This window comes from Amblyraja radiata, chromosome 22 (assembly GCF_010909765.2).
Source record: "Amblyraja radiata isolate CabotCenter1 chromosome 22, sAmbRad1.1.pri, whole genome shotgun sequence".
Taxonomy (NCBI): domain Eukaryota; kingdom Metazoa; phylum Chordata; class Chondrichthyes; order Rajiformes; family Rajidae; genus Amblyraja; species Amblyraja radiata.
Window position 1 is genome coordinate 22,106,596 of NC_045977.1, and position 22,797 is coordinate 22,129,392.

Below are 22,797 nucleotides of genomic sequence, written 5' to 3' on the forward strand. Positions count from 1 at the left end.
GACTGGACAGAGTGTTTTCTCTGCAGTGTTGGAGGTTGACAGGAGACCTGATACAAGTAACTAAATTGAGGCATAGGTAGGTAGGGTAGATGGTCACCACCATTCCCCAGGGGTTGAAATGTCAAAGACTAGAGGATATAGCTTTAAGGAAAGGGGGGCAAAGTTTAATGAAGTGTGAAACAAGGTGGTGGGTGCCTGGAACACGCTACCAAGGGTGGTGGTGGAGGCAGATACGATAGTGACCTTTAAGAGATTTTTAGATTGGCACATGGATATGCTGGGAATGGAGGGATATAGATAACGTGCAGGCAGAGGAGATTAGTTTATCTTGGCATCATGTTCGGCACGGACATTGTGGGCTGAAGGGCCTGTTCCTGTGTTGTACTGTGCTATGTTACACCACGGATGATACGTACATCACTTGCAGAAGCAGATTGCGAGATAGTGTAGATGCCAAACAGCCCGGAATCAGAGTAACTGGCATTGAATGCCGAAACCTGTTGGTAAGAATATGTTGCAAGTTAGAGGTAGCAAATGCAGATTGAAATAAATGTTTTACTACGGAAGCAAAACTCACTTCAAATGGCCCTGTGTTTTTCTTTAGGGCTGCCTGATACAACTTGCTGGCCACATTGCTGCCCCTCTTGACGTAAGGTCCAGCAGCAAGAACCATCTGCAAGACTCCAAACGCCAGGGCCTCGGGCGACCCAGTGGCTGCGCTCTCCGCTACCACGGCCGCGTGAACCAGAGGGCCACTCTTCTGATCACGGATCTCCCCTGTGGGCACACAGTTAACAAATCACCACAGGTATGGAAGGCCACCTCTCATGTTCGTGACATCAGTTTCATCTGTCACGTGCCCACCTTTAAAGAATATATTTTCAAGTAAATATCTAGTTATGTTGTTATTTACATACTATATTTTTAGAGTTGTATAGAAAGATAGCATTAACCATTCGCACTAACATTTCTCATTTAATCTGTTGCACTTGGACTGGAATTTATTGTAATCGCAGACACAAGGAACTGCAGATGGTGGAATCTCGAGCCAAATGCTGGAGGAACTCATCATGTTAAGCAGCATCTGGGGAGGGAATGGACAGGTGACATTTTGGGTCAGGACCCCTCTTCAAACTCTGAGACCTGAACTGTTGCAGCGCATTCCTTGCAGACATTTTGTTAAACTCCCCTGGAGCCGAGGCCAAGATCACTTTAGTTGCATATTATCCCCCCCTTTCAATTTACAGAGTCCAATTAACCTACAAACCCGCAAATCTTCGGGATGTGGAAGGAAACCAGAGCACCCGGAGGAAACCCACACGATCACAGGGAGAACAAACAAACTCCACAGACAGCACCCAAGGTCAGGATAACACTCAGGTCTCTGGCGCTAAGAGGCAGCTGCTCTACCAGCCCCCCCCCCCCCGATGACACAGTTAATGTCCCAAAATAGGCCATGTGCTGATGTTAGTTTCTCTGCAGACAGATTCTGCTGCCGGAGATGCAAAGTTCCCTCCAGCCCAGCGACCTGCGCACACCAATCGCAAACCTCACCTCCACGAAACTTGGCCGGGGCCCCAGCCACACCGGTACCGCTCCTCATGTTGAGGTAATGCTCGCCCACCTGCTTCAAAACTGAGTGGCTCACACCTGTGGGAGAAGATCAACAATATGAATGCACTGAACACAGGTTCTGGGGCAACTACACCCTGCAGCACCATGTCAATGTTAACCTCTCCATCTCAGATTCAGGGACAAAGCGAGTGACACTTCGCCAACACGGCAGTGATCTCCAACACAAAACACATCGCAGTTGAATTTGGTTCCTTTTAATAAATTGCATACCATGACTTTGATCAAGAAGGTTTAAATATATAGACACAAGGAACTGCAGATGATGGTTTACAAAAAAGACAAGTGTACTGGAGTAACTCAGTGGGTCAGCTGGCATTTCTGGAAAACATGGATGGCTGATGTTTTTGGGTCGGGACCTTTCTTCAGACTCAGGCTGCAGAAGGGTCCCAAAACGAAAAGTCATCTATCCGTGTTCTCCAGAGTTGCCGCCTGACCCGCTGAGTTACTCCAGCACTTTGTGCCATTTTTACGACTAAATGTGGAACATTTTGTGCAAGTATGACACTTACCCAGCCCCACAAGAGCCATTCTTCCAGTTGTGAAGTTACTTTGCACAAAGTGATGCAGCTATGGAGACACAACAGCACACCGGCATATTAGCAACGAACATCAATATTTGTTCCTTTCAAAGGTTTTTGAGTGGATGGTCTGCAGTGCATTCTTCTCACCTGCTCTGTGGTGTGCTGACCAATCATGAAATCTGGACAGTAGAGGGGGTTGCTCAGGGCACTGCGATAAGCAGCGGCATGCAAGTTCTCCAGGACACCTGCAACAACAACAACAACAACATTTTTTTTACATCCAACCATGGGTTGATAATTAGAAAGGCAAGCTGAAGGATGTCCATCCCCTGATCCAGATGGGATACACAATAGGGTGCTGAGGGCAGGGAGGAGATCACTGAGGGCCTGTTCATTACCTCAAAACACCCCTCGTTCTAGAAGTGGTGCCCCAGCACCTGAAAACTGTGACTGTTAGAGCAGAGGAACAGGTCTTTTGGCAAATCACTCTCCATCAACTACAATGCCAATCTAATCTAACTGCGCAGTGGCACACCTAGTAAAGCCGCTGCCTCACAGTGACCTTGGAAGCTGTCTGTGTGGAGTTTGCATGTTTTCCCTGTGACCGTGTGGGTTTCCTACAGGTGCTCTGGTTTCCTCCCACATCCCAATAATGCGCAGGTTAATTGGCCTCTGTAAATTGCCCCGAGTGTGTAGGGAGTGAATGAGAAAGTGGAATAACCATCATCATCATCATCGTTGAAAACATCAACGGGCACGGTGCCTTACAATGCTGTGTACGACAGTGATCGCAACTTCTGCTGAAGTGTGGATGGCCGTTGGTTCATCCGCCCTTTGACAGGTCTTGTTTTTGGTCCTACTGGGGGTCTACAGCCCCCTCCTCACCTGGCAAACCAGGGTAGACGGGTTAGTCACCCTCTATCCGACCATGGAGCAGGTAGCAGAGGATTACATGGTACCCGTGGCGGGGGGGGGTCACCCTGACCTGACAGAACGTGTGAAAGGATGATCGATAGTGAGACAACTCCTCTACCAGCTGTGCCATTATACTAGAGATAGTGTTTTGTGTCCATTTGAAGATCTTCGCGGTTTCCAGCTTACAGGGACACCCAGTGGATTTGTGAAGAATCACTTGTATGTGAAGCCTCCAAATTACATTAACAGAGTCAAGAGTGTTTAACTGTCATTTATACTGACAAGAAGGAGGTTTCCAACCCAAAACAACGCCTATTCCTTTTCAGCAGAGATGTTGCCTGACCCGCTGAGTTACTCCAGCATCTTAGGGAATAATTAAATTCTTACTTGCAGAAACCTGAGAAGGAAATGGCCTCGAAATGAACGATGAGGGCATCGCTTAGTGAACTCCAAGTGAATGCATCAGTCTGCAGTGACCCTGCTCCAAGCTGTTACAAAGTGCAGCTGCCAGTGGTGTTAGAGTGGTGATCTCGGGACCAGCACCTCAGCGTTTCAAAGATCACATTGCCACCCAGTTGCTTTACTATCGTCCAATCCGGGCAATCGACTCTCACCTAACTGTGTGTTCTGAGAGGCTACAGCATTGTCCAGTCTCAGTTTTGGAGGGAGTTCTGATAGTTCCCATGGCCTGAACTCCTGGGCCGCAGTGACGTTGATCAAATACTCCATCACTGTGTCACTGGAGGGGGGGGGAAGAGAGAGAGAGACAATGGTTAGAAGCCCACAACAATTTGCACGTACATTGTGAAAAGGACGGCAAGTTTTTACAGAGTGAGTGGTGAGTGCCTGGAACTCGCTGCTTGTGGTATGGTGGAAGCGGATACCATAGTGTTGTTTAAGAGGCTCGAATATGAACATGGACATGCAGGGAATGGAGGTATATGGCTCACGAGCAGGCAGAGGAAATTATGAAGAATTAACACAAGGAAACATCTCGGGTTTCAGAGAACAAGAGAGAAGATTAAATAATTAAACCAGAGACACAGATGGGAGTTGAAAGCAGTTGTCACAAAGGCTTGGTGTGATAGATTACCGTGCGCGCTATTTACAACCCATCACCGCTGCACGTGAGGGGCCCAAAGGGACCCTATTGATGCCTCTCAAAATATTATATACTTCCATTAGGTCTCCCCCCTCTACTTCCGATGTCATGGATATAATAATATAAATTTGTCCAACTTTTCTTTGTAGTTGTTAATATCCTCTAATCCAGGCAGCATTTTGATAAATTTATTTTACACGTTCCAAGATTTTTTCTGAAGCCCCTACATCCGCTCTGTAATGGGGCGACCAGAACTGTATGTTCTAAACCTGAGCTCAATAGAGTTTAGCTAAACAACGATATAAAAAAAACATAGATCCAAGATAAGAGAATAGAAACCAGGTAGAAAGTAGCCGAATGGTGGAGTGGGTTCAAGGGACTGACTGCTCTGGCCCTTTCCTCCAACAGACGAACGTTTGAGTAAACTCCCAACCTCCAGCAGGGTTGATGTGATGTAAGATACAGTGGTCCAATACTCACACATAGTCTCGCATACATTCCACCGTGTAGATCATGTTTTCTCTTGTCGATGTCACACTGCAAAAGCAGAAAAGATCGGTCATTTAGATTCATTGAAGCAGGCCCTTCGGCCCACCATTTCCATGCCCACCAAGCTGGTATATTGAACTAGTCCCACTTGCCTGTGTTTGGCCCATTTCCCTTGATACCCTTCCTATCCACTTCACCATGCAATTAACTGATATCAGCAGTAGCTCAGTGGCGTTTTCACAAACACAACCACCCTCCATATAAGAGAACTTGTCCTGCACATCTCCTTTAAACTTTTACCCCACAATACTTCAAATGCAGCTGAACCAAAGTCCTATAAAACTGCAATACAACTTCCACAATTTCCACAACTGGAAAATTACACTTGACTGAGGAATAACAAAGAACTTTGAAAATATAATGCACTGTAGACAATTCTGTCCGAATTCTGGTCTGTACACAGTCTGATTTTATATAGATTATTCCTCACAATCTCTCAAAATCTCAATGCCAATGTGACACTACTAAACTATTACAATACAGGAATAACATAGTATTAGTAGTAATCCACTGACTCTGACTGAGGAATGAGGATGGTTTGGATTGAATAATGCTTGAGATCTTAGAACATAGAACAGGACAGCACAAGAACATGCCCTTTGCCCCACAATGTCTGTGCCGAACATGATGCCAAGACATCTTTTATCTACCTATACATAATCTATCTCTCTCCATATCCATATGCCTATCCAAGTCTCTTAAACACTATCCAAGTCTACTGTACAGTACCATCCATAATGTTTGGGACAAAGACCCATCATTTATTTATGTGCCTTTGTTCTCCTCAATTTGAGATTTTCTAATAGAAAAAAAATCACATGTGGTTAAAGTGCACATTGTCAGATTTTAATAAAGGCCATTTTTATACATTTTAGTTTCACCATGCAGAAATTACAGCAGTGTTTATACATAGTCCCCCCCATTTCAGGGCACCATAATGTTTGGGACACAGCAATGTCATGTAGATGAAAGTAGTCATGTTTAGTATTTTGTGTTTAAGAAGGAACTGCAGATGCTGGAAAATCAAAGGTACACAAAAATGCTGGAGAAACTCAGCTGGTGCAGCAGCATCTATGGAGTGAAGGAAATAGGCAACGTTTCGGGCCGAAACCCTTCTTCAGACTGATGGGAGGTGGGGGGCGGGGAGAAGAAAGGAAAAAGGAGGAGGAGGAGCCGAAGGCTGAGGGATGGGAGGAGACAGCCCGAGGGCTGAGGAAGGGGAGGAGACAGCAAGAGCTAACAAAATTGGGAGAATTCAATGTTCATGCCCCCAGGATGCAGAGTAGGTGCTAGAGTTCTCTTATACCTACATTAAGGAGGCAGTTGAACACGCCTGAGCAATTAAAAACACCTGTGAAGCCATGTGTCCCAAACATTATGGTGCCCTGAAATGGGGGGTACCATGTATAAACACAGCTGTAATTTCTACATTAAACCAAAATGTATAAAAATATCCTTTAATAGAATCTGACAATGTGCACTTTAACCGCATCTGATTTTTTCTATTATAAATCTCAAATTGTGGAGTACAAAGGCAAATAAATAAATCATGGGTCTTTGTCCCAAACATTTTGGAGGGCAATATGTCTGCATCCACCACCACCCCAGGCATCGCGTTCGAGGCACCCCCGACTCTCTTTGTACAAAAGTTACCTCGCACATCTCCTTTAATCTATTAAATGCATAGAAGACGACAGAGCCTTGATCTGACAGTGCATCTGAAAGATGTTACCTCCAGTGGTGCAGTTCGGTGACTGACACTCTAGGAACAGCCAGAGTTTCTAGAATAAAACACAATACCCTGCTTTGGAGTCAGGTGCATTGTGTGTCCAGCTCGAACCACAAGGTGCGGCACTCAGAGACGCTGCCCAACATTGAGTTGCCCCAGTTACAGGTAGTTCCCTCCGGTACTGATGCTTAGTTTATTGTTACGTGTACCGAGGTACAGGGAAAAGCTTTTTTCTTGCGTGCTGACCAATCAGCAGAAAGACCATACATGATTACAATCAAACCGCCCACAGTATACAGATACAGGATAAAGGGAATAACGTTTAGTGCAAGATACAGTCCAGTAAAGTCCAAGGATTTCCAATGATGTAGATGGTAGGTCAGGACTGCTCTCTAGTTGATGATAGGATGGTTCAGTTGCCTGATAACAGCTGATTAGAAGCTGTCCCTGAATCTGGAGGTGTGTGCTTTCACACTTCTGTACGTCTTGTCTGATGGGAAAGGGGAAAAGAGGGAGTCTCCAGCGTGAGACTGGTCCTTGATTATGCCTTGCCGATGCAAAGTGAAGTGTAAATGGAGACAATGGAAGGGAGGTTGGTTTGTGCGATGGTCTGGGTTGCAAGGATGGCAAACGGGGAGAGAGAGAGCGTGTGGAGCAGACTCACCTCAGGCTGCCACCAACAGCTTCTATGCCACGGGTTATTTTGAATGATGAAACTCCCTTTGTGGTCTGTAACTCAGAACAGGATGTCAATTAACTTCAAGGAGAACTCTGAACTTTTCAATAAAGATGCAAACAACTTTGTTTTTTCACCCCCTAAGATGCTACAAAATGAATCTCTTTAAAAAATGCCATGTGTTGCTTTGTCATTTTTTATCAGCCACTAAAAGACTTTTGCTCCAGACAATTGTTCAATTATTTCAACCGTCGTATACACGTAAAAAACAATAATCAATCTGCATGTCGATCAAATATTGGACATGGAAACTACTTCAAGTGATAAATTTGAGAGGAAAAATTTGGGAGGCAATGGGTTTGACATCAAAGAGTTTGACTGTTGTAAAAAGAATCTATTGACCAAAACGAGATCTGCAGATGACAAAATTCTTAATAAAAAACAGAAAGTGAAAGATTTTTTTCTATTTGCACATGCTGCCTGACATAGAGTTAGAATGAGACAGCATGGAAGCATACCCTTCAGTCCACCGTGCCTGTCCTTCAAATAACCCCACACTAATTCAATTTTATCATCGGTAAATTCCCATCAAATTTCTCTACATTCTACCACTACCTACACACCAGAGGTTATTTAAATTAACCGACCAATGAATGGGTTTTCAATTGAATTAATTGACTGATACAGCATGGAATCATCAAATCCACGCCAACCATTCACGCTTGTCCTATGGTATCCCATTTTTTCATCCACTCCCTACACACTCGGAGCAATTTACGGAGGCCAATTAACCTACATTAGGATGTGGGAGGAAACCGGAGCCCCTCGGCCCATCTCGTCCATGCCGAAAATGATGCCCCATTTAAGCTCGTCCCATCTGCCTGGGTTTGGCTCATATCCCACTAAACCTTTCCCATCCTTGTCCAGGTGCCTTTCAAATGCTGTTATAGCACCGGACTCAACTACCTCTTAATTAAAACCCTGTTATTTAAAGCATATGGAATAAGCACAGTGGCGCAGTTAGTAGAGCTGCTGCCTCACAGCGCCAGAGACCCAAGTTCGATTCTGACCTCGGGTGCTGTCTGTGCGGAGTCTGCATGTTCTCCCTGTGACCACATGGGTTTCCTCTGGGCGCTCTGGTTTCCTTCCACATCTCAAAGATGTGTGGGTTTGTAGATTAGTTGGCCGATGTAAATTTCCCCAAGTGTTTGTGGGGTGGATGAGGAAGTGGGATAATATAGAACTAGTGTAAACAGGTGATCGATGGTCAGCCTGGACTTGGTGGGCCGAAGGGCCTGGTTCCATGTTATATCTTTCCATCAGTCAAAGACAAAGCTGAAAGGCATTTTGAAGGAGGTGCAGAGATTTTCCCGACTAGGTTTTCTGAAAGTCTCCACTGACCAGGTTGGCTGCCAGGCGCAGGGCGTGAGTGATGCCCAAGTTACTGGTGCTCTCATATCTGCTGCCCGCCTTTATGAAGACACCAATTTTCGAGGTCGGTGAGTAATTCTCCAGGGAGGCAATCACCAATCCATTTGACAACTTGGATACCTGCAAGAGAAAAATTTAATTAACATAAAGACGCCATTATCCATATGAAATGCTGAATGCTATATCCTATATATTTCTTTAAAATCATTGTCATGAGTTTTAGTTGCATCTTTTATTTCTGCAAGAAAATGCATGCAGAATCGTAAACTTATTCCGCCACACATACCAGATACCCCAACATTGACTCCATCTACACTTTATGCTGCCTCGTGAAAGTAGCCATTATAATGAAGGACCACTCTGGTCATTCTCTCTTCACCCCGCTCCTGTCCAGCACCAGCAGACTCAGGAATGGCTTCTTCCTCTCTGTTGTCAGGCTTCTGCACAGTCCATCCATAAGCCAGGGTACAGTCAGATTTTCACGACATACCTCACTGCCAACATTGGACTTTCTCTCTGGGACTGTTACAGTACAATACTGAGAATGGAATGGATAGGCAATTTTTTGGGTCGGGACTCTTCTTCAGAGACAAGGTCCTGACCCAGACCGTCGCCATGAATGTCGTCCATAGATGCTGCATGATCCGCTGAGTTACTCCAGCACTTTGTTTTCTATGCAAGATTCCACATTCTGCAGTTCCTTGTGTCCACAAACAAGCACAAACAACTTTTCCCTGCTGAGTTACTCCAGCACTCACTCTTTTATTCTGCTCAGGATTCCAGCACCTGCAGTTCCTTGCGTCTCTGAAGTTTTCCCAATGATCAAACAACATGTACGTACCAAGCTAAGCTGCAGAGTTAAACTTTCCGGTCAACAGGTCACAGTTTGGCTCATCAAGTCTATTCTGCCATTAAATCATGGCTGATCTGTCTTTCCCTCTCAACCCCATTCTCCTGCCTTATCTCCATAACCTTAATGACACCCTTACTAATCAAGAACCTGTCAATCTCCACTTTAGGCACAATTGCTGGAGTAACAGGCAGCGTCTCTGGAGAAAATGAATAGGTGACGTTTAGGGTCGGGACCCTTCTTCTGACCGATTGTTGGGGGAGGGGGGGGGGGGACTGGAAGCAAGAAAAGACCAGGACAAATCAGGGCTGCCAACAGATACACCCACAGTTACTGACCTGGTCAGTGAACTGACACACTGAGAAGCCCAGACCATCCATACTCAGATCCCAATTACAGCATTTAAAATGGTGCATATATTCAAGTCATGCACAGCTTGCTGAATGAATGATTTAGACAGCAGTAAGAGGAGGTGCAGGCTCAGTGGTGCCTGGCACACTGCTACATAAACCCATGGCCTTCAGACAATCCGTTCCACGTGGGCACACCTTCAAGAATGGGGTAAGCACACTTCAGCTGCGCCTGTGATCACTGACCTCTGGCTCCTGAGGTGGGAGTTTCTCCGCATCCGCTGCAAACTCACTCCTGGGCGCGAGTCTGGCAGAGTAAAACCTCGCTGCCTGAAATAAAAAATTCACAAGAGTCAGCATGGATTGAGGGCCCCTGAAAGGTTTCCTCCCACATCCCCAAAACATGCAGGTTTGTAGGTTAATTGGCTTCTGTAAACTGTCCCTAGTGTCCAGGATAGAACTAGTGTGAACAGGTGACCGCTGGTCTGCACGGACTCGGTGGGCCAAATGGCCTGTTTCCACACCGTATCTCTAAACTAAATCATATATTCCTACTTAGACTGTAACTAAGACTAAATATCTAAAACACCGTCGTTGAGGATAATTAACAGATTGGTGAGGAAAATAATTTTCACCCAAACTTCTTTCCCGCTGTAATCTGATTCTGATCTCCCAATCAACGTGGCAGGTTTTAAAATCTTCACTTTATCTGTAGCTGTAACACTATGTTCTACACTCGGTGTCTCTCTCTTTTACACCACCTTGATTATACACATGTATAGTAAGATTTTCCGTGAGCACGCAAAACAAAGATTTTCTATTGTTTCCTGGTATACGTAACAATAATAAATACCAACACCTCGATATAGGAAGGAAGTCATAAAATGGGAAAGAATGCTATGAAAGATTTATGAAGAGGTTGCCTCAACTGTTTGAGTAGAGAAGGGGCTGGATAGGCTAGGACATTTTCCCCTGGCGTGCAGGAGACTGAGAGGCGACCTTATAGAAGTGTATGAAATCATGAGGGGCATAAATGAGGTAAATAACTACAGTGTGTATGAATAAACTACAGATGCTGGTTCACACTGAAGATAGACACAAAATGCTGGAGTAACTCAGCGGGACAAGCAACATCGCTGGAGAGAAGAAATGGGTGACGTTTCGGGTCGAAACCCTTCTTCAGACTGAGAGGAGAGAGGGAAACTTAGAGGTATGGAAGAGCACAAAGATCCTAGATAGTCCACTCAACGAAAAAGCCGTAGTAGGTCATGGGTAATCTTTAGCACCATTTCCGTAACCGGCTTCCATCTCCGCTCTAGTATCTTTGCTTTGGTCATGGCGTCTTCATATTGCTATTATTTTACCAAATTCCACACAAACCATCTTTATTTGTCTCAGCTGCAGGTGATCATTTTGATATTCCTGCCTAGTCTTCCTTATTAACTTTGAACATACAAAATATTGCCATTAGGAAGGAGCTCCAGAAAATCCTGCACCCACTCAAGCCATCCTCACCCCCTTCCCTCCGACACGGACACGGAGCGATCGCCGGCCCCCCTTTTTTTTGTTAAACGTCTATTTCCTTCGGGTGTTTTTTTTTTTAAATTTCCCCCTTACCATTTCCGTACTTTTTCAATAGCTGCCATGACCCGTTTGATGACATCCTTCACCCTGCTCCTGGTCTCGGCCCACACCGATCTGCCGGACATGCTGTGTGTGTGTGTGTGTGTGTGTTTGTTTGGCGGAGTCTGAGGGGAGAAGTGCCGGCACCAAGAGCAAGCGAACGCGCGGACAGACGGACGGAAGCAATGATCATAGAGCGGCATAGTTGACATTTCGAGTGGAGACCTTTCTTCAGACTGAGTCAGGGGAAAGAGGAACAAGAGATATAGACAGTACTAAGGACAAATGAATGGAAGATATGCCTATATCTCCCGTTTCCCTTTCCCTTGACTGTCAGTCTCGACCCGAAATGTCACCAATGCCGCTCTATGATCGTTGCTTTCGTCCCTCTGTCCGTGCATTCGCTCGCTCTTGGTGCCTGCACATCTCCCCTCAGACACTGCCAAACAAACACACACACACACAGCATGTCCGGCTGATCGGTGTGGGACGAGATCAGGAGCAGGGCGAAGGATGACATCAAACATGTCATGGCAGCTATCGAAAAAGTCGACCTGAAATATCACCTATTCCTTCTCTCCAGAGATGCTGCCGGATCCGCTGAGTTACTCGTCTTTTGTGTCTGTCTTCAGTTTAAACCAGCATCTGCAGTTCCTCCCTGTACAAGGTATGTACCGTTTTAACTGAACGCATAACTGAAGTTGGGTCGGGTCAAAGATCGGGTCGGGTTTACTGAAATGGCGGAAGTTATGCTCCGTTGCGTACTACACATCAGTCCATTGGATTTTGCAGGAGTAGTCTATCTTGCTCCACTCTAGGATCTTTGGTACAAAGAGCATGTAAGATGTAAAAAGGACAGATCAAAGCAGCCGATGGTCAAGGAAATGTACAATGGTTCATTGTTGGCTGAGGAAAAGGTGACAACGAGGCATAACTAGTCTCCACATCAGGGTAGGGAAGTCTAAAACTAGAGGGCACAGGTTCAAGGTGAGAGGGGAATCCGTGGAACAACTTTTTCCAGACAAGAGGGTGGTGGGTATATGGAACGAGATGCCAGAGGAGGCAGTTGAGGCATGTGCTATAATGGCATTTAAACGAAATGTGGACAGGTACATGGATAGGAAAGGTTTAGGGGGCTGTTGGGCCAAAAGCAGGGGAGGTGGGACTAGTGTAGATGGGACATTTTCGGCAGCGTGGACAAGGTGGGCTGAAGGGCCAGTTTCCAATGTTGTACAAATATGACTCTAGAAAGTGAGAACCAGGAATAACAACTACAACATGGGTAGGAAAGGTTTGGAGAGATACGGCCAGGCACAGGGAAGGGAGAAGCACAAGAAGCTAGAGCAAAAAAGAAGAGCTGCTGGGGGAAGTCAGCGGGTCGAGCAGCGTCTGGGGATGCAGACGGACGGTCGAGACAGTTTGTTGCTTCAGATTGCAGCATCTAGGGTATCTCATGTCTGCATTTCAAGAGTCGAGGGTGTTTTATTGTCATATCTCCCAGATAGAACGATGACATTTTTATCATTTGGTTTGGAAGAACCAAATCTTCAACTGATCATCTGCGATCACAGTTTATATGGTGTACATAGAGGAATAACAACCACGGGAGGGCACCTCTGCAATGTCAGTGTGAAGGACAGGTTGGGCCGGCAGCTGCTGGAGGCGGCCGCGGCCTGCGGGCCGATGACCTTCAGTCGGCAAGCAGAGGTTAGGTCCTACCCCAAGCCAGGGCTCCCGCTGGGCCGAGCAGCCGGCCGTGAAGGAGAGCCTGCTCCAGCGTCATGGCAGCGGAGACCCATCCTGTGCTCGGCGGCGGGCGGACACAGGCCTAGACCACGGTGCCGGGGTCACCGGTCTCTCCTCCGCCTGCGGCCCGAAAGCACGGGCGCCGCGCGATGGCAACCGCCCGCCCCAAGGTGCGGACACTCACGGTGAGGTTTGTCAGCGCAGCGTTCACCCTCCGTACCGACCGCATCGTCTCCGTGCCTGTCCGCTGCCACAGTGCCCGGTGCACACTCAATATGGCGGCCCGGCGGTTCCGGGACACACTCAATATGGCGGCCCGGCGGTTCCGGGACACACTCAATATGGCGGCCCGGCGGTTCCGGGACACACTCAATATGGCGGCCCGGCGGTTCCGGGACACACTCAATATGGCGGCCCGGCGGTTCCGGGACACACTCAATATGGCGGCCCGGCGGTTCCGGGACACACTCAATATGGCGGCCCGGCGGTTCCGGGACACACTCAATATGGCGGCCCGGCCGTTCCGGGACACACTCAATATGGCGGCCCGGCGGTTCCGAGACACACTCAATATGGCGGAGAATCGTGTTCGGGATACACACAATATGGCGAGACATCGGGTTAGGACACTCAATGTCAAAGATCCTATAGGATCTTTGCTCAATATGTCTGCAGAGCAGCTCCAGGAGATCTTCCCACTTCCATCAAGTACAGTAGTGTATAATGGTTCTATTGTGAACTAATCTATGCTTTAATGAATCTCCATATAAAGAGAAATAGAAAGACTCAATGTAAGGACATTGAAATAGCAGGTGTATTCATAAATTATAGGAGCAGAATTAGACCATTTTCCTGTCTTCTCCCCCATACCCGACACCCGTACTAATCAAGAATCTATCTACCTCTGCCTTGAACATATCAAATTACTTGCCCTGCACAGCTTTCAGTGGCAAAGAATTCCACAGATTCACCACCCTCTGACTAAAGAAATTCCACCTCGTCAAGAGTGTTTTATTGTCATATGCCCCAGATGGAACAATTAAATTCTTACTTGCTGCCGCACAACGGAATATGTAATCATAGTGAATAATAATTTATTTTAGTTTATCCTCATATCCTTTCTAAAGGTACATCCTTTTATTCTGAAGGAGTGGGTTACCATTCAACAAGATCATCACTGATCTTCCTTGAACATTTTTTTCCTGCCATCTCCCCACATCACTGCAGGTCAGATTGCATTGTCCGACTGTCCATTAAGACGGAGCTATAAGATCTTTGATTAAGATGTTTTCAGCAGCAGCGACACTTGGCTCCTGTCCCAGGTTGGGGGCTGCAGTTGCAGGCGGCCGCCGGAGGAGACGCTGCGTGACGCCACCTGGGACTGCGGTATCGGAAGTGCTCTCTTGTCCAGCATCTCCTTCCCCGTGCGCGGTTAGACGGCAGCGGCTCTTCCTCGGTGAAGCGGCGGCACAGCGGTATCGGGCCGGATCGCGGAGAGGATGGTGAGGGCGCTGGGAGCGGGGGTGGTCGCGGCACGGGTCGGCCGCGTGTCCCGGCTCCGCGCTGCGGGAGAGGCCGGTGCTGCGCCGGGGCCCAGGGCGGCAACGTGGTCCCCTAGAGAAGGCTGTAAAAACACAGAACAGTACGGCCCATCCCGCCCATGATGACTACCATGATGTACAGGGTTATGGGGAGAAGGCAGGAGAATGGGGTTAGGAAGGAAAGATAGATTCGCCATGATTGAATGGCAGAGGAGACTTGATGGGCCGAATGGCCTAATTCTGCTCCTTAAACTTATGCCGATCAACATGTCCCATCTACACTAGTCCCACCTGCCTGGGGGTGGCCCATATCCTTCCAAACCCTTTATGTCCACGTACCTGTCCAAATGCTGTTATAGTCCCTGCCTCGCCTACCTCCTCCGGCCATAGACCTGTGTGGAAAAAGTTGCCCCTCAGGTTCCTATTCAATCTCTTCTCCTCACCTATGTCCTCTCGTTCTTGATTCCCCTAATTTGGTCAAGGGACGCTGTGCATCTACCCGATCTATTCCTCTCATGATTTTATACTCCTCTGTAAGTTCACCCCTTATCCTCCAAGGTCCCAGCCTGCTCAACCTCCCCCAAAAGCTCAGGCCCTGGCAACATCCTTGTAAATCTTTTCTGCAGCCTTTCCATATTAATATTTTCCAATAGCAGGATGACTGTGCAATATTCCAAATGCGGCCTAACTAAAGTCCAATAAATCATGACTACACGGTTAGCCCCCCCCCCCCCCCCCCTCCCTCCCTTCCTTATATTCAATGCCCTGTCCGATGAAGGCAAGCATACCATGTGCTTTACCAATCGGTCTACTTGTGTTGCTACTTTCAAGCAGTTATAGACTTGGACCCCAATATTAATCTGTACATCAATAATGTTAAGGACAATTAATTGTATAATTTCTCCCAGTATTTGACCACCTAAAGTGCAACACCGCTTGCTTGGACATTCATAGTTTATGATACCACCTGTTTTAGTGTTATCTGCAAACTTACCAATTGTACCTTGTACATTCACATCCAAATCATTGATATAAACCATAAACAGCAATGGGCCCCAGTACTGATCCCTGAGACACACACCACTCGCAGATCTCCAGCCTGAAAAACAACCTTTCACCATCACCCTCTGCTTCCTTCTACGAATCTCCTTTAAACCCTGCCTTTCACACTAAAGCGATGCCCTCTGGGGCATCTGAGGGGAAAAGGTTCTGATTGTCTATCTTATCTATGCCTTAATTTTATATATTTGTATTAACCTCCGATGAACGAGAGAAAACAATCCCAAGTTTGTCCAACCTCTTCTTGTAACTAATTCTCTCTCATCCAGGCAGCATATACTCCTATGTTTCTTAACTGGATAGCAATTTCAGTTCTTGGTTTCTTGGTCCTCCAAAATATTCCAAATGGAATTTAAACTGGAGGTGGTGGAGGGAGGACTTAAGCCAGAAAGGGTTATTGGGAAGAAAGAGCTACTTTAAATTTAGTTGCATCTGGTTGGGTAACTATAGTAGGGTGGAGATTATTCCATGCTTTAATTGTGCAGGGGAAGAACGAATTGCTGTACACATCTGTCTTTGTAGCTGGAATCACAAATTGGATCGAATGCCCTCGTCTGCTCCTAATTGGTTTGGGTTTGGTGTAGGTCTTGTAATCTATGTCGAGCTGACCATCGCAAAAAATAGAAAGGACAGTGGAGTAACTCAGCAGGTTAGGCAGTGTCACTGGAGAACATGGATCGGTGATGTTTCGGATTGAGACCCTTCTTCAGGCTCTCAATCCAAAATGTCACCTATCCATGTTCCCCAGAGTTGCTGCCTGACCCATTGAGTTACTCCAGCACTTTGTCCTCCTTTGTATAAGCCAGCATCTGCAGTTCCTTGTATCTACCAGAATATAGAAAAGTTGCATCTTTAAAAACACATGCTGCCATGGGTGCAAGGATTGACTTTTGTTCCCGTTGAATTATTACTTTACAGATTTGTAGCTTCCATTATAGTCAAAATTATTGACTGCTGGACTGTCCATACACTAACTCACATGTTGCTGTCTCTTTACTGCAGACAGAACAAGAAGTTAACCCAAAGGCCTACCCCCTTGCAGATGCTCAGCTGACAAAGACGATACTGGATCTCGTTCAACAAGCTGGCAGCTACAAGCAGCTTCGGAAGGGAGCCAATGAAGGTATTTGGTTTGGTCCCTGGGGGAGAGGGGAGGAGAGACTTTGAGTCCACGTAAACCACTATATTGTGATTAAAACATAAAGTACCTGAGTAACTCAGTGGGTCAGGCAGCAACTGGGGAGGGAATGGACATGTGACTTTTCAGAACACTTCAGACTGACTAGTTGGGGAAGAAAGCTTGAAAAGAGAGGTGGGGCAGAACAAAGTCCGACGAGTGATAGGTGGATACAGGTGAGGGGGGTTGGAAAGGTAGATGGGGAGAGTAAGTGACAGGCTGGAGAGAAAAGGGTATCAGATAAAGAGAGAAAAGTAGTGGAATGTAAAGCCGGAAGTGGGGGGGGGGGGGCAGGGGTATTTAAATTGGGGAATTCAATGTTCATACCATTGGGTTGTAAACTACTCAAATGGAATTATGAAGTGCTGTTCCTCCAGTTTGCACGTGGCCTCACTCTGGCAATGGAGGTGGCCCAGGACAGGAAGGTTTGTGTGGGAAGGGGAGTTAAAATGGTTACCAACCAGGAGATGCAGCAGGCAGTTTGACAAAGTGTTCTTAGCTTGGGTCTACATACCCTTGTTTGATGCCTGCCATAAAACTCCATTCACTCTGCTGCCCGATTGTTTCAAAGATTAAAACAAACACACTGATCTCAATCTTAGCAATGACATGGCTGCTGGTCTGCTTCCTCGTGTGTAGCAGCAGTGCGGCCAGGAGGAAAGGCAGGTTTTACACAGGCAAAGTCCCCTGACTGTTTTCTCAGATTAACACTGGTTGGCTGAAGGTTAGAAACATAGAAATAGGTGCAGGAATAAGCCATTCGGCCCCTCGAGCCATCAATATTCAATATGGGTGATCATCCAAAATCAGTACTAGGCTGTGGGCCGAGCATCGAAAATGTTTCGATGACCTGATGTGACTTTTGTGACCCGTGTCTGGGAACTACTTGAAATTTTGCACAGATTTAGAAAAAATATAATTGAGAAGTCATAACTCGTTAGTGCCAAAAGTTGCACATTAATTAATTAAGCTAATTAGAAAATGCATTTCGTTGTCTAATGCATTTCGTTGTCTCTGTACTGTACACTGACAATGACAATTAAAATTGAATCTGAATCTGAATCTGAAAATGACATTGAACAAGCGCCATCTAGTGTTCAATGGTCATATTACTCCATGGGAGCCTAATTCTGTGCTGCTATTTAAACCATATATTATTATTGTGTGTGTGTGTGCGTGACTTGTAAATATGAAGTTATGTATAATTATATATGATTATATTATATAAGAATAGTATACTGAATATAAGTGTGAGTGTATATTTTGAATGAGACTGCCGCAGAGGTCCGGCTCCTGAACCCGCCTAATTAATGGGTGAGGGCAGTTCCTGTGGGTTCCCCCGTTTACTGAACCCTACTGACTGCCAGTGTGCTGAGTGGGGCTCACGGCAGTAGTGGGACTGGGGCAGTACCAGGCTGGGGGAAGGCGAAGGCATCTTCCACTAACAGGAAAATGCCTAACGCTAACTCGCAAGGTTAGTATCACCTTTATTCCTTCGAAACCTTGCGATTGTTTTAATGTAATTAGGCACCCATGTTCCCGGAGCTGCCTAGCGACCATGAAACAAGCGCGTGATTGGTCAATTGGCATCCGACGCAATGTCACACGTGCTTTGATTGGACAATTACTACTTGGTAAATTGGAGGTTTTTCTCATATTTTAAAAATCTGTGCAGGTTTTGTTCTTGACGAGTTTCAGGTATGATTTCTATAATATCTTTACACAATATGTTAAAAATTCAGGTAGTTACGTGATTTGGGTCACAAACTTAAACAAAAAAGCACCTCGGCCCACAGCCTAAACCCCGTTCCGGCTTTTCCCCCCATATCCTTAACCGTAAGAGTTAAATCTAACTCTCTTGAAAACATCCAATGAATTGGCCTCTACTGCCTTCTGTGGCAGAGAATTCCACAGATTCACAACTCTGGGTGAAAAAGGTTTTCCTCATCTCAGTCCTAAATGGCCTACCCCTTATTCGTAAATTGTGACCCCTGGTTCTGGACTCCCCCAACATCGGGAACATTTTTCCTGCATCTACCCTGTCCAATCCTGTGAGAATTTTAAATGTTTCTATAAGATATCCTCTCATCCTTCTAAATACAAGTCCAGTCGACCCATTCTTTCATCATTCGTCACTCCCGCCATCCCGGGAATGAATCTGGTGAACCTTAATAGCAATAATGTCCTTCCTCAAATTAGGAGACCAAAATTGCATACAATACTCCAGGTGCGGTCTCACCAGGGCCCTGTACAACTGCAGTAGGACCTCCTGCTCCTAAAGACAGACAGGGAGTTGCAGTTAGCAGAATGGGTGTGAGAGCAGCACTCTGGGTTCGTTCAGGCTAGGGGGTGGGTGAAGATGGGACAACACCTTCCATGGGTGGAGTCGCCCCTGGCTGGGCGTGGATTCCGGGAGGGACGGGTTGAGCAAACACTGTCCAGGGGAATGTGATGGAAGCACATGCATTCATCTCGATGCAGGCTGCAATGTTCAGTTGGCAGAGATGGGGGTAGAGATCATAGACTGCCCCAGGACAGCCCTTTCCAGCTCGATCTGACTCACTTTTTTTGCAGCCACCAAGACTCTGAACAGAGGGATTGCAGAGTTCATAGTGATGGCAGCAGATGCGGAGCCCCTGGAGATCATCCTTCACCTCCCTCTCCTGTGCGAAGACAAGAACGTGCCATACGTCTTTGTGCGGTCAAAGCAGGCTCTGGGGCGGGCGTGCGGAGTGTGCAGACCGGTCATTGCATCGTCCGTGACCATAAAGGAGGGCTCGCAGCTGAAGCCTCAGATCCAGTCTGTGCAGCAAGCCGTTGAACGCCTCTTGGTTTGAGTTCCTGCGACAATGTGGGGGATTCCAGGCTGGGCTGGCAGTGGTGTCGATGTTGGACACTCATCTGTCATAGAATGTAGTGCTAGCATTAGTTGTGTGCATTTGTTATTTTCATTTTTTTCTTAAATAAAATGCTTGACCTGAACATTTTTGTACTTGCCTTTAAATGCTGCCACGTGCACAGATCTGGCTTCAGGTGAAGTAGAAGTCCATTCATCCCTGGAGCCTGTTGCACCACTCAACCTGATTGGGGCTGAACTCTTCCCCCAATTTCACATCCTTTCCATATCCCTCAACACGCTCACAAAATCTATCTCATTCAATTTATCTGCAGCACAATGACACAGCTGCCCGAGCTGCTGCCTCACAGCACCAGGCACTGGTTACAGGTTAGACTTACGATTCCCTCCAACACATTTGTGTTGCCACTTGCAGGCAGTTATGGACTTGGACACCAAGATCCCTCTGTACATCAATGCAGTCTTGACATGAATTGTAAACCTTCCACTTGTATTCAACCTTCCAAAGTGCTACACCTCACAATTATTCCACTCTTTCAAATCTAAGGCAATTGGAAAATATTTATATAGATCAGGCATAGAATTTACATTAAATGATTCAATAACTTCATTTATAATTTGGAACACAAATCTTGCACATTTGAACAAGAGCAGTGATTATCTTTAAAAAAAACCCATAGGGTCATACATCACATTACTGCCATACAAAATATTGCGTAAATTTGTGATTATATATTCTTTATAAACTATTTGTGCAACAAAATCTGAAGCTCAAAACATCACATTTGGAAGGTTCTCCCTCAAAATGTCAATGTTTGAGAATGATAGCAGCTTTTGCCAGTTAGCAGACCAAGGAACGTCTCAGGTGCATCTCACAATGGCTGGAGAATTACACACTCAAGTGTAGAACCCACTCAAAGATACCAGCTTGATAATGGAGGTGAAGAGTTACACAAATCAGTAGCAATTAACCTCCCTCACCGACTGCTGCTTTATAATGCAGCCCGTTAGTAAAATGGGTCATCTGGCATCAACTTGTCAGCACCACGTTGGAACATGGATCCGAGCCCTTCACCCCACTGACTCCACACCAACCATCAGCCATCCAATTTTACACTAATCCTTTGCTAACCCTCCCTACGCTCCCTTCAACTCCTCCCATTCTCTACCTCTCACCTGCATATAATAGCCAATTAGCCCACCACTTCATGTCGTTTTCATTTGGATGTAGCAGAAAGTCAAAGTACCCATAGAAAAACGGAGAAGTAAAAGGGAGATGTTTGCAACAGTGCAGTGGAGGACGCTAGTTGATGACCATTTTTGGTGCGTGGAGAATGCAATCAGATGCAGGGCACACGAGTGAAACATAGGAAGATGGTTTTCACCTTGGTTGAGCAGACGGGAAGGAACACAGTCACATTGACCCCAGTAACCCCGTGCAGACCCCAGGGAACGTTACACAGCGGTTATACGTCTCTGCCCCAATTAACATCTCAATGCTGCTAGTGTTGCAAATGATGTCCAAAGTGCTTCTGTGACCCTGCATCCGGTGGACCTGTGGATCTTCTGGAAATGCCCCATGGCCAGTCTCTAATCCGTGGTTGACACACAAGGTGGGAGAGTCGCGACGGAGCCAGTGGAAGCACGCCGGCTGAATGCCCCGTCAATCTGCGGACACGTTCTCAACCGAGCGGCCAGGCCATGTCTCCTTCTGCACCGGCACGGTGACACAGCTTAGCCAGCTGCGGCTCATCACCATCTTTCCGAATATCTCCCACTTGCTATGCTCCTCGCGGTACGCCTCAATGGTGTCGTGGTACCAGGAGTCATCGACAGCAGAGGGGGAGGGAGAAGTTAACCAGGCAACGCCAATACTGTATGTTCACAGACCCAATCTCAATTATACCCTGACACCGACTCTGAATCCACCTAGCACCTTGCTCTGTAACCCAACCTTGGCTTTGATGTCCTAAGCTACCATCTACCTCATTGGAGACCCTCGGACTGTCTTAAATCAGATTTTATCTTACACTAAACATTATTCCCTTTATCCTGTATCTGTACACTGTGGATATCTCGATTGCAATCATGTACAGTCTTTCTGCTTGTGGATAGCACGCAACAAAAAAGCTTTTCACTGTGCCTCAGCACACGTGACAGTAAACTAACCTAAAACTAAAAGAGTTAGTACACGGATGATCGTTTTGGGTCAGGACCATTCTTCGCTTGCATCCTGAAACGTCGTCTGTCCATTCCCTCCGCAGATGCTGCCTGACCTGCTGAGATCCTCCAACACTTAGACTAACTTGCTTTCTGAATACAAAAAAACAAGCAAGTGGAACTCAGCCGGTCAGGCAGCATCTATGGAGGGAATGGACAGAGGATGTTTCAAGATGCAAAAAAAAAAAAAAAAAAAAGTCCTGTCCCAAAGCATCACCTGTCCATTCCCTCCACAGATGCTGAGTGATCAGCTGAGTTCCTCCGGCACTTTGTGTTTTGCTTTCTCTTGTTCTCTGCTCTGAGAAAGTCTCTGGCTTGCAAGGTTACGGTTTCTCCTTCCAAAGATGCTGCCTAACAGGCTAAGTTTTTTCCCCGCAGAATTTTGTTTTTATTTCAGATTTCCAGCATCTGGATTTTAAATTTGATTTTCAATTGCTAATGTCAATGCAAGTAGATTCCCCAAACTATTTAACCCCAAGATTTGAGAATGTTTTAATGTACAACATGTTCTGATTTAATTGAAGAGCATGCAAACAAAAGCTTTTCTCTTGAAGAAGGGTTTCGGCCCGAAACGTTGGAATGAAACAAATTCACAATGGCAGGTGGGTAGTTAGCTGTGGACCCACACACTTCCCAATGCAAAAGCACAATCCCCGTCCAGTGCATTCATTGCAGCAGGTGGAGCGGCTACCTGCACCCTGCGCCTACCTGCACCTTGCAGCAGCACCGCACGGAAGCGGAAACCCTGCCCTCCTCTTATTTCCTCCCATTTGGCCCCACCCTGCAGTCCCAGTGTGTTCCAGCAAGGGGGGGGGG

At 46.4% G+C, this 22,797-nt stretch overlaps 2 protein-coding genes across 2 annotated transcripts in view; one reads left to right on the forward strand and one right to left on the reverse strand.

Moving 5' to 3' along the window:
* The window catches only part of LOC116985702 (cytochrome b-c1 complex subunit 2, mitochondrial), a 19,746-nt gene extending 6,121 nt beyond the window's left edge, over positions 1-13,625 (reverse strand). The window contains exons 1-11 of the mRNA XM_033040607.1: positions 13,312-13,625; positions 10,005-10,088; positions 8,529-8,678; positions 7,116-7,180; positions 4,654-4,710; positions 3,686-3,810; positions 2,304-2,401; positions 2,145-2,202; positions 1,555-1,650; positions 578-777; positions 417-497 (exon numbers count right to left, since the gene is read on the reverse strand). Of these exons, the coding sequence (XP_032896498.1) occupies positions 417-497; positions 578-777; positions 1,555-1,650; positions 2,145-2,202; positions 2,304-2,401; positions 3,686-3,810; positions 4,654-4,710; positions 7,116-7,180; positions 8,529-8,678; positions 10,005-10,088; positions 13,312-13,356 (1,059 nt within the window). The 5' untranslated portion in view covers positions 13,357-13,625. The remainder of the gene's footprint in view (positions 1-416; positions 498-577; positions 778-1,554; positions 1,651-2,144; positions 2,203-2,303; positions 2,402-3,685; positions 3,811-4,653; positions 4,711-7,115; positions 7,181-8,528; positions 8,679-10,004; positions 10,089-13,311) is intronic.
* An 857-nt stretch (positions 13,626-14,482) lies between these two features.
* snu13 (small nuclear ribonucleoprotein 13) lies at positions 14,483-19,886 on the forward strand. The gene is made up of 3 exons (XM_033040610.1): positions 14,483-14,629; positions 16,730-16,850; positions 19,479-19,886. Exons 1-3 carry the CDS (start codon positions 14,627-14,629, stop codon positions 19,739-19,741), a joined length of 387 nt encoding a protein of 128 aa, XP_032896501.1. The 5' UTR covers positions 14,483-14,626; the 3' UTR covers positions 19,742-19,886.
* Positions 19,887-22,797: the final 2,911 nt, after the last annotated feature.